We start from the raw sequence: 16,129 nt of genomic DNA on the forward strand, positions 1-16,129 counted from the left end.
ATGTGAGCACACTTGTCTCCTCGTACAGGTTTACCAGTACTTCAGCTGCCTGCCTGAGGACAGAGTGCCTTATGTGAACAGCCTAGGAGAGAGATATCGGATCAAACAGCTGCTGCACCAGCTCCCAGCCCACGACAGCGAGGTACCGGCACTGTCACTCTGACTCTGCATGATGTAATGTTTTGCTTCAATCCAGCTGTGTTGGTAACAGTGTGCTGCAATGCCCAATACATCTTATCCTTCAGTCTCATCTGATGGCTGTATTAAAACACAGTAAACCCCATTATTAGTATTGAGTTTTTTTTAAATGTCAGCAGCAATGTTTTCTATTTTTAGAAAACAAACCAAAGTCTGTTTTTTATAACTTTCATGTTTTTTGTCTGGAAAAATATTTTACATCAAATTTGAACTAGCTATTTTAAAATGTACTGAACCCTATACAATAATAATAACATCATTTTGTCCTATTTTTATCTTTACACTTAATTAGAATTTTTATGGTGATCTGTTTTGATACATCAGGATATTAACCATCATAGTGACGTGAATTGAGCTCTTAATGCTGGAAGGACTTTTGTCCATATCCACTTTTGTTTATTTTAATGTCTGAGATAATTCTGTGCAATTTATATAAAACCTACATCTCCTTATTCACTGTTCTGGTTACTTTCACCATGTTTGGGCTCACTGCTCCCTTAGTTTAACCCTCCTGTTATGTTCGTTTCTTAGGGACAGCAATAATCTTCCTGGGTCAACTTGACACGGGGCATATTTCATGATTCAAAAAAATCCCAATTTCCATTTTTTAAATCTCATTATTAACTCCATTACTAACCATTTAAACCAATATTTAGTGCAATGGTGTTCTTTAATTCTCACAGATCCTAGTTCAATGAGGATAACTCACTAATTTCTTATGAAAATTCATGTTAAAACTTTTTTTATGTACATTAGAAAGTGATGAGGGTGAAATATGTCACACAGTTGCAAAGAAACATTTAGTATTTGACACTTCTGACCCCTTTTAGCCTCCACTTTGACTGCAGGGTCAAATTGACCCTCGAATGGTATCTATGTAATATAAACATATAGGGAGGGTTGCAAATGTGTGAAATGAACCATTTTCATTTTATATGTTGTTTATGCTAATTAAGCCAAGCACTTTAACTTTGAAATGGGTCAATGTGACCCGCAACATAACAGGAGGGTTAACATTGATTGATGAATATCGGTTTATTAAAGTCCTTTTGGTTGGGCTTTCCCACAACCTGTGGCTCCATCACTGCTCCTCCTCCTGTCTTATTATTTTCACCTCTTGCATGTCGCTCACATGTAACAAGTCAAACAGACAACCAGCGTGCTAACAACCCTAAACAGAGAACAGTCCCTGGAAAACTATAAACAGTGTTTTAATTAAAACTAAGACAAAAACAACAACATGGATTCATCTGTAGCTCGTAAATCAATGTTGTTTACAATGTTAAATAAACATGTGATTTTATGAGGACAAACAAAAAGGTCTGTGACGATGATCGTAGACAAATATTGACAGAGGGATGCAAATATCACACTAGGTGCTTCTCTTAAGTTTGTTTTTACCAGCTGTGTCTTTTCCTCCCCCCACAAATATCAGTTTCTCTTCCCTTTTTAAATTCATAATTATGCATTTGTGTCATAGCTGTAATGTTGTTATGTCATTTATATAGTTAACTGGACAGTTTGCATGTTGTTGTTTTTTTGTTTTTTTTGTTTTTTTCAGAACTTTTTCCACCTTTTTTTTTTTAATAGATTTTTTATGGTTATACATTCATAATAATCGGGGACACAATGGTGAATATAAACACAAATATACATAGTATAGTCAAAATTAGCCTAGAAAGGAACATCAAGGGTGCTGGTGGAACGTTCAAAAGCACCACTAAACCCTGAACAGAAACCTCCCAAAAAACAAAAAAAGGTAAATAGAGCAAGTACAATCATTGAATAATAATAATAATAATTTGCATGTTTTTGACTTATTTTCAGGCAGTAATTTTACTACGTCTTAAATTTCTACCTGCTATTTAAGATCTATAAACAGGTCATCCTGCTGAGTACATTGGATTAATGAGTTTTATAAATCATCTTAAATGCACCTCCATGTGATTGACTCTCTGTGTTTCTTTCAGCCTCAGTACTGTAACTCTCTGGAGGACGAGGAGAAGAAGGAGTTGCGTTTGTTCAGTCAGCAGAGGAAAAGAGATAACTTAGGCCGAGGCGTCGTCAGACTCTTCCCTGTGACTATGACTGGAGCCATCTGCAAGCAGGTAGGGCAGCATTTTTATTTTATGTGCAGAAAACGTGTCTGGTTCCCTGATGGGCAGGCCAATGTAAAGCTCAAAAACAACAGTATCCTCATATAACTTTAATTAATGCAGGTGGAAGCTTATTAAAACACATGCAGGCGGCTTCTTTATATAACACCGCAGCAGGTTCAATTGCAAGTATGTGCAGGCATGGCTCAGGGGCCACAGCACACACGGGTTTAATGATTACAGGGGCTGCAGAGGCAAATTGCTGTGCGACCTGCAGAGTTCACCATTTGTCAAAGGATAAAATCTCCTAACTTCCTTCCCTCTGCACCACACCTCCACTCACACCCAACTCAATCTGTTTTTTCCAGTGCGGCAGGCAGATCTGCGGTGGAGACATAGCAGTGTTTGCCAGTCGTGCGGGACACGGCAGCTGCTGGCATCCGCAGTGTTTCAAGTGCGCCTCCTGCAGCGAGCTGCTCGTCGATCTGATTTACTTCTACCAGGACGGACAGATCTACTGCGGCCGGCACCACGCTGAGAGGCTCAAACCGCGCTGTCAGGCCTGTGACGAGGTGACTTCAACATAGAAATCCTTGACCTGTCTAATAAGCTTTTGTCTGCAGCTGTGTTCAAGCAGGCCTGTAAATGCAAAGTGCAGGGCAGGTCAGAAAAGCTAACAATACAGCTGCGAATTTCCACAGCTTGAGTTTTACGGTTGGTTTTCCTTTCTCTCCTTTTTAACTGATAAATTCTTATATGAGATTTTAAAATGTCTCTTAATTAGACTGAGCACCAAAACATTGAGAGTGATTTCTATGAGACATGATGTTTTCTGTTCCACAGTAATCCTTAGTAAAAGAATCATCAGACGTTTTACTATCACTAGATTTGAACATTTCTCTTATCGCTGCAGAGTGCACAAATTTTGTCTCTTTTTTTCCTTTTTGAATGGCCTCTCACTGTGACTTAAGAGATTAGTTGATGTACTTCCCTAATGGATCCGATTGGACTGACCTACAAGAGTTCTCTAGACACGGCTAAGCCTGCAACATGGCACTGATAGCATCTTCCTTTCCCCATCTTGTTAACCCAAATCCTCAGTACTCATTTTAACGACCATGATTTGTTTACATCCATGACATCACGGCCGCTGTGCCGAGTGACCCCTTTGTCTCTGTCTGTCCTCGTGACTCTTACTGTCCTCTCCCAATCTCAGATTATTCTGGCGGATGAATGTACGGAGGCAGAGGGGAGATACTGGCACATGAAGCATTTCTGCTGCTTTGAGTGCGAGGCTGCGCTGGGCGGTCAGCGTTACATCATGAAGGAGAGTCGACCGTACTGCTGCACTTGCTACGAGTCCATGTACGCCGAGTACTGCGACACCTGTGGAGAACACATAGGTACTGTATTATGTCTCAAAAATCACATTTTCTGTTGTTTATATAAAGTGAACAGTCATTTACAGGCAGAAGAAGAATCTCAACTATTTCTCTTGTGACACTTTTCTTTGAGTTCCACTTCAGGCCCCATTTAAAAACACTAAAACATTAAATAAAGAAACACTTCAAAGAAGATGAAAGAGGTGTAGAACCCATTCTCTTCTCCTGCAGACTCACATATAATCTAATTAAAGCTGTGTTTTATCACTTTATCATCCATGGTCCTATTTTTAAGATTAATTTGGGGGGTTTCATGCCTTAATTCTGAGAACAGGACAGTGGATAGAGTTAGAATGGGGAGGAGAGAGTAGCTGCAAATGACAGAAGGGGAATTGAACCCCATGGCTGCCACAGATTATAACATCATTATGTATTTGTTCATCAGCCTCCAGATGGGGGCCTGATGAATATTAATACATCTATAAGTACTTACATCTGGTTACATGTGCTGCAAATTAGTGTTTACTCACAGATCATAGAAACTAAGTAAAGATAAATATGGTAACACTGATTTTTTATTAAAGTAAATTAGTTAGATGCTTTTTTTAAGGGAGTAAAACTAAAGCATCTTTCAAGTGTGCAACTAGTTCCTTAACATGTTGGTCTAGTGTTCAATGAAGAGGTTGTTACTTATGTAAAAATCATGCTAAGAATTTTTCAAGGTCAGATCTTGTAGGACTCGTAAAGAAGTCAGCACACTCTGTGTCCTTTCACAACTTGTAATCTGGGTAGAGTGCCGTGCAAACCAACAATGGATGTGTTTGAGGTCCCTCCTTAGCAATACAGGTAAACAAAGGAAATGCCCCTATACAGGAAGTAGTAAACTTTCACAATAAACCCCTTCATGTGAAAGATCTTCTCCAGAGAGAACAGATCTTGTAGGATTCCTGTGACATACCTTAGAATCTGAACTGAGACTGTCAGACAGTAAAGTTTAATATAACATAAAAGCGCTGCATAAATGTATCACTTCTCAATTTGTACAGAGAGGAAAAGAGCAGGTGTTCAATCACCTTTGGAAACTGAGTGAGCTCATTTTATGTAGATTCATTTTCAGGTCTGTTTATGAAAATTACCTTTTCCTCTTGTGCTAGAGAGGTCAGTGAAGGCAGCATTAAAACCCTCTTTGCAATTCAAATTTCAAATTATTCTAACTGCACAGATAACAGTCATGAATATCAAACAAAATTCCTTACATTCATCCAGCAAGTATAAAAAGTTTGGATGTAACACCTCCTCTTAAAGGCAGAGAATTATCTCATAATGGCTGAAGTTTATGGAAACAATTATGAGTTAGTGTGAAGTGTACTGTGATCAAATAAAAGCTTATATGTAACAGAGAAATCTTTATTATTCCTCCTAGCTAAAAGCTCTTAAAGTAAGCTTAAAATGCTGTTTCAAGTGATATATAAATAAGATTAGGGATCAAAGGTATGCATCAATTATTATTACTAAAATAACTCTAGTTTGTTGAAATGCAATGAGTTGAAATCCATTCCAAAATGCAGAACTCACACACTCTCCAGACAACAGAGGTAGACTTTTAAATTCTGCAGCTGACAAAGGAATTTGTTCCTCTCAGGTATAGATCAGGGTCAGATGACCTACGAGGGTCAGCACTGGCATGCTGTGGAGACGTGTTTCTGCTGCGCCCGCTGTCGGCTCCCTCTGCTGGGACGTCCATTCCTCCCTCGAGCCGGACTCATCTACTGCTCCAGACCCTGCTCTCTGGGCGAAGACCCCAACAACTCTGACTCATGTGACTCGGCGCTGCAGGGCAGAACGCCTCAGCACAGGCGTGGTGGGACGGCAGACAAACAGCAGCAGCAGCCACAGTGTGGTTCCCCGCTGCAGCCACTAGAGGGCATCAAACCTCCTATTACTCCTGCAAGAGACTACGTCAACACTGCAGTGGAAAACAGAGGTGACCACGCAATGCTGGTGTCAAAATTAATTTGGTTCTAACCTCTTTTAAAAACTCATCTCACTCATTATTTTTACTCCTCTTCTTCATCAGGTGTTCACTGTACAGCTCCAGTGCAAAATGGACTCCCTTCACTAAATACTCATACTCATCCCAGAGGCTCGTACTCCCCTCTTCCTCACATTCATCTAGGAAATGGCTTAGGTCCATCCTGGCCCAGTGATCTTCCTCATTACAGTTTACTGCCAGCAGACTGTGCCATCAAACCTCCTGTAGCTGGTCTACAGTTCCAGGGACAGCTTAATGGAAATACTGGACTAACTGGTCTTAATTCAAGAGGAACCTCCACGGCCAAGGACTGCAGGAACTGGGTGGAAAAGACAAATCAAGTTATGCAAGGTATCACTGAGTCTTTGTACTCTTTAAATGCTGAACATCACTTTCACTATCGTTACTAAAACACTCCTTGATTTTCTCTCCGCAGTGTTTCCTCCTCAGATAAAATCTCACGTCAACCACCTCATCTCACCTGACTCGCCTCCTCCCCTGCCCAACCCCTCCATCCTCCCGCCTCCTCTTCCCATTAAATCTAAAGACTTGATGGCACCGGAGCTGCCACCCCAAGACCTCACCCCACCAGAGGACAGACCCTCAGACTCCCCGCCCCCACTGACCCGCAGCAGCACAGCCAGGGTCAGCTTCAGAGAACCGATCAGCAGCAGCTACTCTGTGGACGAGGATGAAGATGAGAACGAGGAGGAACTGCAAGAGGGAGAGGAAATCCAGCAAGAGGAAGAGGAGGTGGAAGAAGGCTTCGGGAGCAGGTTGAATCTACAGAAAGGCATCCCACCACAGATGGATCTACTGGGTGAGAATAGACTTAAGACCCTGATGTTAACGTGTGCCTGATACCATCACAAGAAGAGTGCATGACAGTGTCTCCAGCACTCAGATTATAACTTTGCAGGCTGCCTGTCTCTCATAGTTTAATCTCCCCTGTCGGAGAAGGGGGGTGTGGGTAGGAGATGGGTCTGGACAAGACATGAAAAGCATGCTGTGAAAACCAGGGTGTAATATTTATAACATGACCCTGGACAAAGCAACAGAAACTTACTCTACCAAGCGGTCTGGTTTGGTTCAGTACAGTTTGGTATTGTTCGGTAAACCCTGACCTTGATTGCGTTTCCACAACCAACCGCACCTTTACTTGGTATGCAGGGGTGATAGCCGAGTCTGCTACGTCATAGCTTGGTCATCAGTGGTCTTTCATTTTTCTATACTTGCTCTGGAGTTTTCTAAACCTGGTCTGGCACTGCTCAGATGTCCACACAAACTCCTCTGCAGTCATCTTTTGCAAAATAGGCAGGAACACTTTCTTGTTCAGAAAGGCGCAGTCCAGTTCCCTCTGCACCTTATCTTCACCAATGTGTCAGAGGATGTCTGCACCTATGAGGTCATACATGGGGCAGTGCTACCCGTTGACAATATTCACAAAAAACTAAAACATCTTGTCTTGAAATTAATTTCTTGAAATTACTCTCTTGAAAACCCTGCCTCCTCTCCAATCACCCAATCAGTTGATTGCAGTGTGTTTAGTTTCCCCCTTTCTTCAGAGTTCAATAGTGACGCCTGTACCTCAACAGAAGGGTGCCAAAAAAAGTAGGACAGTATGGATTGGTTATTTTGGTACCTTACCCAACTTTGGACAGTTGAAATAAATAATTGAGTACCGTGCTGAAACAAACTGAACCAGCCTGCCCTGTGTGACCCAATTGTGAACAGGTAGATGTGCAAACAACTTCACAGTTCTCATCTTAAAACTGATTCCTCCTTTTCAACCTTGGATACTTTTATACTCAAGTTATGAGTCTCTCCTCTGGCTTTGCACCACTTGCTCATGTGCAGTGATTTCTCTCAAACATCTCCTGCTGAATTCTCAAGTGCTGGCAGAAAAAAGTCCTTGTAAAGTCAAGGTGAAACTTCGGGCTGTCTGCGTTCACATGTGCTGCTCAACCTTAAAATGATGGGAAGTTTTCTGGAGTTTTTTTTTTTTATTTGAATGCAGCTAATGATAAATATTGACTAAAAAGTAGAAACGTGACAGCAAACAGGAACAACAGCAGACAGGGTGGGTCAGGCCGCTGTGTTTATCAAGAGAGGAGAGGTGAAGGTGTGTTTGTGTGTGGATAAGATTAAAGCTGTTGGTGAACAAACAATAAAATGAGTGAGTGAATAAAGTAGAGTTTTCTCCTGAAGCAGAGTGTAAGCACGTGTGTCCTGGGTCACACTGAACAGAAACCAAAACCTTTGTGGGAGTGTGATGTCCCATGAGACTCCTCTGGTTTTGTAGATTGAAAGAGCGACATCTGACCACAAGTATTGTTTTAAGAACACATTCAAATAACAGGTCTAAATTGTCTCACTTTGAGCCTTCCAAGTCTTTCCAAATAATGTATTTAATACCAGGTGTCATCAGATTCTTTCAGACAGTTTTTGGCACTCAAGTAAAACTTTATTTTGTGACTCTTCCAAACAGACGGATCCTCCTATCAGCAGCGGAGTCTGAGGCGAGGCTGGAACCGATCCCGTGTCCCTTCCGACCCAGCTCTCCACCCTGGAACAGAGAGGCGCTGCAGGCGCTCCCGTCCAGACCGACCTCGGCTCGAGACCCTGGACTGGAGAAGTGAGAGGGACAGAGACAACCGGAGCCCCACCTCTCTGACCCTCCAACAAGGCCAGTACAAACACGGAGACGCCTGCTCGACCTGCTCCTCGTCCTCAGACTCAGAGGAAGAGGGCTTCTTCCTGGGACAGCCGATACCTCTGCCCCCGCAGCTTCGAAAGCAGGAACCGGAGGAGGGCAGAGGGAGAGGAGAGGAGAGGGAGGTGCAGAGAGACTCGAGCCTGAGAGGAAGCTTCAGGCGGAGACGAGCCCACAGTCTGGGTGCAAAGGACAAAGATAAAAACTGTGCTATCTCTTAACCCTGACACAAACATCAATACGCAGCATGTTGTTTTCTAAACGATGGTGCACAAGAGGAGCTAATGGCCCTCATTACTCTGGTGCTCAGGCTCTTTATCAGTTTTATGATGTGGTGAATGAAACACTCACATGCAGACTCACAAAGCTGCTGCCCCTGACTCACCGCTCAGCAAAGGGAAGCACAATAAACCTCAGACCTGTACGGTGCCGACTTCTCATTGAAACGTCGCAGTGTACAACAAAGGGTGATGAATGTGGAGTGAGTACTGGTGATGTTTGATTATAAGTGAGAGTGAAAGCAAACTGCACTGTAATCTTACAGTTCCTATCATCAAACAAGATTCACGTATGCAAACTCTGAGCAGCAAAGATGACCAGGAACAGACAGCACATCTTATCTTATTTAAATCTCTACTGTAACCACATTTCTGTGCTCTTAATGTGCAATTTATATACAACTGTAATACTTTACAGTTATGAACACTACATGGCCAAATGTAACTACATGGCGTGACAAGTTTCTAGCACATTGTGATAGTTTTATATGTTGAAAATCAAAAAAAGACAAGTGTTGTTGTAAAGTCTGAACAAAAACTGCAAAATTTGTATTCATGTATGTCTTAAAAAAGAACAAAAAACACTTGTTTGACTTTAAGATCATTTATTTTTATATATTTGGTGGAGGGTGATTTCCTTTTTGTAGTCTGGGTAAAAGGATTGGATTATAATGACTGCTTCTGTTCTTTTTGAGTAAGTGGCAAAGTTTTATTGTGTTATTAAATGTGTCTTAATTATTTGTCTTGTTTGTGTTCTTTATTTCTAACTTAACATACACTCAACATCAGAGGTGTCAAGTAACGAAGTACAAATACTTTGTTACCTTACTTAAGTAGAAATTTTGGGTATCTATACTTTACTGGAGTAATTATTTTCAGCCAACTTTTTACTTTTACTCCTTACATTTTAAAAATAGCCTCATAACTCCTTTTCATTTCGGCTTGTTTTCATTCCGGCTTGTCATCATTCAAAAAAACATAAAAAGACAAAAACATACCCAGATAAAGACTCAGTCTTACCCCACCTTAATCCAGCATGAGCATTGCACATTGCAGTATTTAGCTAGTTACAGTGGTGAGGAAAAACTTCCTTTTAACAGGCAGAAACCTCAGGCAGAACCAGACTCATGTTAGACAGCCATCCTGCCTCGACCGAGTTGGGTCTTGAAAGAGGGATAGAGGAGAATGACAGAGAGAGGTGATAGTAGAAGCTGTTGCTGTGATCGTGTCTTAATAAAGTAATCAAACGTTTTGGCTAGCCTAGATTAGTTTGAAGCGATCTAGTCTTTGTGTTGAGTAAGACCCTATTGGTCAACACCAGCAGTTCTGGGTCTTGGATGTGTGTGGGTGCTTGATGCTTGGATGTACATAATTCCAATAAATGCAACATAACTGTGAAGTTTGACTTTTTTGCACTATTACAATACTTAAAGGCAACAACTAGTCATCATATCTTCCGCTCCATGAAACACGTTAATGCTCAGTAGTACACATATATGGTTCTTTAATGCAGGGGTTCCCAAACTTTTCAGCCTCCGACCCCCAAAATATGGGTGCCAAAGTCTTGTGACCCCCACTGTCCCTCAAAGTGATTTCATGTGGCTTCATTTAGCTGGTCTGCAGAAAATGAGCCTACCTATATGAGCATGTGTCTGTTTCCTGTGCCTTAATGAATTAACCTACTGCTACTGATGCTTTTAATAATTAACTGTTCACTAACCCTAAACTTAGGAGACATCTGGCAAAAAGAAAGGCAGAGAACTCATTAGGTTTTCTATTTCTTTTTTTTTTTAAGTTATATTTTTGGCCTTTTTGCCTTTATTGTATAGGACAGCTGGAGAGAGACAGGAAATGTGGGGAGTAGAGAGTGGGGGAGGACATGCAGGAGATGGTCGACTGGCCGGTAATAGAACCGGGACCCCTGCGACGAGGACTGTAGCCTCTATATGTGGGGCGCATAGACTGCTAGGCCACCAGTGCCCCTACATTTTCTATTTTTAAGATTTTATTTCAAGGTTAGCTACTATTTTTGTAGATATGTTTTACTATAATGGGTCAAATGTACTGTTTTTAGATAATTAAAAAAAATAAACATTCTGGAAGACATCTCATGACCCCCCATTTGGGTTTTCGCGACCCCTCAAAGGGTCACGACCCACACTTTGGGAACCCCTACTTTAATGTATCTGCATTGTAATAAAATGCTTTCATTTTCAATGGGCATGATTGAGACTGAAACAGATGCAACCCAAATATTTTAACATTAACATATTAATATAACATTATAGTCATTATGGCCTTTAGAAGAATGTTATTTTTGGGAGGTGGGGTAGTGCACTATAGCAGGGGGTCTCAAACTTTTTGGAGTCAGGGACCCCTTACAGGGGAGAACATTTTCCAAGGACCTTATAATTGTAACAAAGATTAAGCACATGCTTACTACCATTTGCACTCTTAAATGCCTTTGGAAATATTTGCATTGTAAAACGTATCAATCTAAATACTTCAGACCTGTACCATAGTGATAAAGAGATAACACTTTAATTTGAATCATGATAATACCACTTGTATACTTTAAAACAGAGGGTCATTTCATTCCCTGTGGACTCAACATGACAGCATTTATACTTTCAAGTAATTGATCTTAAACGCTTTCAGAAAATAAACAGTAGCAAGACTGACATATTCCTTCGATCCACTAAATGGTATCATAACAATGGTATTTATGCTGTTTTGAATGACACAGCACCATTTTATAATTTATCTTAAATGTATTTTAATTATTTCACGGATGGTACACAGACCCCCAGGGGTCCCAGGACCCCACTTTGAGAACCACTGCACTATAGGCCCCTGTGGTGCAGCCTAAGCTTTTGTCCTTAATGGCATTTTCCCCCTTACATTACTTTTACTTTTACACTTTAAGTAGTTTTGAAACCTGTACATTTACACTTTTACTTGAGTGAAAAGCATGAGTTGATACTTTAACTTCTACATAAGTCTTTTTAAACCCTAGTATTTATACTTCTACTTGAGCAATGAATGTGAATACTTTTGACTCCTCTCCTCAACATAGACCTTTGAACAGCTTTAAGTGTGTCGGAGATTTATGATACCAGCACACAATGTGCTTATCAGTCACCTTCCAACCTGCAGCACAAAACAATAAGGAGGTCACGTGATTTCAAAAAAGTCAGTTAACATCCTTGTTGGAGAGCGATTGGACCAATCAGAGGAGAGTGGGCGGGGCCAGGAGGAGCACACATGAGTTGTCAAACAGGTTTGTCTTCACATTTGGATACATTCTCCTCAGCAGGGACAGCACGGAGGATTTGTGGACTTAAAGACTGAAACGAAGACACACTCGGGAGATTCAACCAACATTCAAGGTGGGTTTTCTGTAGAAATGTTAGATATAAACATAGAAGTGTTTACATGAAACCCACACCTTTAATTTAAGCAGGCCTGGGCTTGTCAGGGCAAGACTGATGAGTAGGCCTTGGGTGCATGCTGGACTTCTTTCTGTTATTTACCTGCTGCTTTTGTTTCTGTTTCTGTGTCTTCCTGCTTCTCCATGTTTGTCATTAACTCTATAAGTCAGGACATGTTGCCTCTTGACTCAGAAACACAAAATTAGAGGCTCTATTTTTGTTTGTCTGCCCTCCTCTTCACATTCCTCTCTGGTTTGTAACACCAGCCTGCATGCTGCTGCTCCTCCATAGTTCCATATATCACAGTCCTGCTGGCCTCCAGGATTGCCTTGTTTTTTGGGGAGTTTTTGACACAGGTCAGAGTGGAGGTACAGAAAGTTTCCACAGCTCTGGCAGCACTTTGCTTGGCCTGGCTGAGACTGGAATGGCAGATATGTGGAGAATGTGACCGACAGATGCAGAGTGTTCAAACACACTATCTTTAAGTGTGTTCAGACCTGCAGAAGGAGGTTATCAAGTTCACTATCAAGACCTCCAACACCCTCATGTCAAAGCAAATGATGGGTTCTAGCTTCTAACATTTTGTGTTATTTACTTTTATTCAAAGGAAGAAAAAAATCACTACAAACCTTGGTTACTGCTTAATTTAAAGTAGAGAAGCCATTGTTCCCACAGCAGCTGTCAGTGTGTGTGATCTGCTCTGTATCGCCTCCAGACAATAGCTTGCTGACAGCTGTTCCATTGCACTTCCCCATTACCCCCTTATACACACCCACCCACAGGCACACAGACACATAAGTTTCTGCCACCCTTTTCACAGGCCGTCTACCGACTGAAAATGAAGTGTCACTTTTATTGTGTTTGTCTGCAGAGAGATGGATGACTCCGAGTGATTGTTTGAATGAACTTGCAGCAGGAGGAAAGGGTTCAAGAGGCTGAATGGCTGCCACTTTACAAAGCGGAGTTTTTACAGGTGTAGTTTCTGGTGGGGTTGGATTATTTTTAAAGTTTCCCAAAGAGGAGTTGGTAAACACTTTCTGTCCTTTACGTACTCTCTCAACCAATCTCTGTTTAAAACATGGACGTCGTCGCAGGGACGTCACCCATAGAGTTCTGTGGTGACATTATGAAGCCAAAAAATGGCAGTCACAATGTTTGAAATGCTAACTCCAACTAACTGTTTGATACGGAAGAAAAAGAAAAGAAACTAAGGATACATTTTTTTATTATTATTTTTATTTTGAGAAAAAAATTCAGAATTCTGAGATTAAAGTTAGAAATCTGAAATTTATCTCAGAATTCTGACTTTAATCTCAGAATTCTGACTTTTTTCTCAGAATATTATTAATGATAAAAAAATTAACTATGATGGGTTTTTTTTCAATGGCCCTAATCCTCTTCCGTAGTTTGCTAAGCTAGTACCTGTTAGCATTAAGTTTCAGTTGAGGCCTTGAGGCCTAGCAAACGGCTTACCAGGCGACCACTTGTCAATTAAATCAGTCATAATGTGCCATAATGAACAACTTTCAGCCTTGATATAATCAAAACAAACAAGTTATAAAAAAAGTTCTACCCTGTACTGTTGTTAGCAATAAAGAATTCCTGGAACAGAAACCAAAACCTTTTTGAAACCAGGCTGTAAACCTGTTTGTTTCTGCTGTAAAGACGGGCATATTTATATGAGCTGTAACAGGTGTTCTTTGTCTTTTAGAGACTGCTTAAGTGGATATCATTCTTTTTTATTTAACCTCTATTTAACCAGGTTGTCCAATTGAGATTAAAACCTCTTTTAAAAAGAGACCTTGCCAAGGTAGCAGCCTCAGAGAGTTACATACATACAAAGAACTACAAAAACAGAACAACACGGACAAATCACATCAGTCAATATTTCTAGAACATATTTAAATACAAAGCGGAAGAACTGCAGTGTTTTACACTTTCTCACTGGCCTCATTAACAACCCCCAAGGTTTCTGCTCGCTCCTAACCAGTTTAATGGTTTCTTTTTTTTTTTTACAGGAAGTCCAAACGCCAAGAAGTTGAGGAGTCATCTTTACCCTAATTAAATGGAGTCAACCATGAGACAGCTTGACAAAGGCACAAGCACAGGATAGCTTTGCAGTTTTAGCAGAACCAAGGATTTTATTCCAAGTTGAACAAAGAAAAACAGGAAGTGCACAGGGACAGGTTGGACTTCTAGTTTTTACAAAATGCCTTCAGAGACGCTCCAACACCCGCTGAGGCAACCAGCAAGGACAGTTTTAGCTGCAACACCCCCACGCCTGCGCCCAAAGGGTCCAGTGGGTCCAGATTTCTACCGGCAGTTCCCAGCAGCAGCAGGCAGACCAAAGCAGAGTGCAGTGGAGCGGCTGGAAGCAGACAAGGCAAAATATGTGAAGAGTCAGGTAGCTCTTTCTAAACAGCAGCCTGTGAAGCCTGCTGAGGTCCGGAAACCTCTCCTAAGCCCTGGAACAGCTCTGAGGCCCACCAGGAAGACCCCAACCCCTATGAAAGCAAAGCAGGAGGGACTCCAGCTAGACTTGGCGCATCTTAGCAACCTCATCAGTGGTGTGACTGATGGACCACAATCCAGTGTGAATGCAAAAGACAGACCTGATGGTGCAGAAAGCTCGCCTCAACAGATCCCTGCAGGGACGCCACAGAAAAAGGAGAGACCACGCCCCCCTCCCCGCCCTGATTGGTCTAGTCCAGCTAAAGTGAGGTTAAAAGCCTCTGGTCCTGCAAGAGTTGAGAGTCCTGGTTCCCTCGGTCCAGCTGCAGGTACAGTACGCAGAGTGGATGTCATGCCTCAGGCCGGACCTGCAAGGACGCCCTGCAGACCGCCTCAGTTCATCCGTCAGCCCCTTCAGCCTTTACACTCCCAGTCTCCGCTCCGCCCGGCTACCTCAAACCTTCGTGTTCTCCACCCCAGGTTAACAAGTCCTCTGAAACCTGTTGTAGCTGTTCCACCTAAACTTGAAAACCCAGCCTCTTCTCCAGACGGAACCCCCATCCCTGCTCTACCTCTTCTGAACCTGCCTGTTTTTCCTCCTCCCTCTCCTGCGATCACTCGTCTGTCTTCCTCCAGTTCTAGAAAACGCCCCTCTTTAACCCGGTCTAAATCAGACATGAGCGACCGCTTCTCCCGAGCCGGCACAGAGCTGGAGCGCTTCTTTAACCTGTGCGGTCTGGACCCAGCAGACCTGCAGGAGTGGACTGGATCTAGCTCTGACATTGTGTCTCTTGCACGTTTCCGCAGCGTGAGCGCTCCGGGGTCAGAGGTCGCAGGCTCAGGCAGAGAGGAGGAAGATGAGGAGGAGGAAGAGGTTGCTGGAAATGTTGCAGCCCGCGCTCCATATGGTGTTTCTGTGATTGAGAGGAATGCCAGAGTGATTAAATGGCTGTATGGACTTCGTCACGACAAGGACAATGCAAATAAGAGTACAGATTTATAGAACTGTGTTGAAATGGTCTGAAATAAGCTTGAAAACAAAGTACGGACGATACGTCAGAAAGACTGATGTGAGTGCATGATTAAGCTGACAGTAACTGTGATGTGATGGATACAGTTTTCTCCCACACCAACATTTGCTTTCCATGTTTGTTGATTTTGTTAATTGTTGTTTTTATTTTTTACATCAGAAGTTCATGGAAATTTGTGTTATTGAAAGACAGAGTGCTATTTTTACTTTGAAAACGTCTTTAATTCTTTTGTTAATGACCTGTCTTTTTTTTGAGTGAGTGTGTGTGTGTATGTGTGTGTCCATAATACGGATGCTGGAGAGTCATCTCCGCTCACGTTCACACTCTCAGGCTGTTAAAGGACGCTATTAAAGATTGAATGATGAAAGCATCTCATCAAAAGTTCAGTTATTTATTTGGAGAACTGTGATAACTGTCATCAGAGGGATTTGTTTTACAGGTAGGTGTTCTTCCTGCATGGCCCTTGGCCTGCCGCACCTCCAACGGTGCCTGCAGGGTCATCAGCTGGGGACCACCG

At 42.0% G+C, this 16,129-nt stretch overlaps 2 protein-coding genes across 3 annotated transcripts in view; both read left to right on the forward strand.

Annotated features, from left to right (window-relative positions):
* The window catches only part of prickle3 (prickle homolog 3), a 36,397-nt gene extending 26,958 nt beyond the window's left edge, over nucleotides 1–9,439 (forward strand). For both annotated transcript variants that reach the window (XM_034696772.1, XM_034696773.1), the window contains 8 exons: nucleotides 29–142; nucleotides 2,169–2,306; nucleotides 2,663–2,866; nucleotides 3,511–3,697; nucleotides 5,319–5,660; nucleotides 5,754–6,059; nucleotides 6,145–6,528; nucleotides 8,197–9,439. In XM_034696772.1, coding sequence (XP_034552663.1) covers nucleotides 29–142; nucleotides 2,169–2,306; nucleotides 2,663–2,866; nucleotides 3,511–3,697; nucleotides 5,319–5,660; nucleotides 5,754–6,059; nucleotides 6,145–6,528; nucleotides 8,197–8,642 — 2,121 coding nt within the window. In that variant the 3' untranslated portion in view covers nucleotides 8,643–9,439. The remainder of the gene's footprint in view (nucleotides 1–28; nucleotides 143–2,168; nucleotides 2,307–2,662; nucleotides 2,867–3,510; nucleotides 3,698–5,318; nucleotides 5,661–5,753; nucleotides 6,060–6,144; nucleotides 6,529–8,196) is intronic.
* A 2,486-nt stretch (nucleotides 9,440–11,925) lies between these two features.
* fam110a (family with sequence similarity 110 member A) lies at nucleotides 11,926–15,987 on the forward strand. The gene is made up of 2 exons (XM_034696347.1): nucleotides 11,926–12,088; nucleotides 14,149–15,987. Exon 2 carries the CDS (start codon nucleotides 14,340–14,342, stop codon nucleotides 15,582–15,584), a length of 1,245 nt encoding a protein of 414 aa, XP_034552238.1. The 5' UTR covers nucleotides 11,926–12,088; nucleotides 14,149–14,339; the 3' UTR covers nucleotides 15,585–15,987.
* Nucleotides 15,988–16,129: the final 142 nt, after the last annotated feature.

The sequence above is a fragment of the Notolabrus celidotus genome, chromosome 11, assembly GCF_009762535.1.
Source record: "Notolabrus celidotus isolate fNotCel1 chromosome 11, fNotCel1.pri, whole genome shotgun sequence".
NCBI lineage: Eukaryota > Metazoa > Chordata > Actinopteri > Labriformes > Labridae > Notolabrus > Notolabrus celidotus.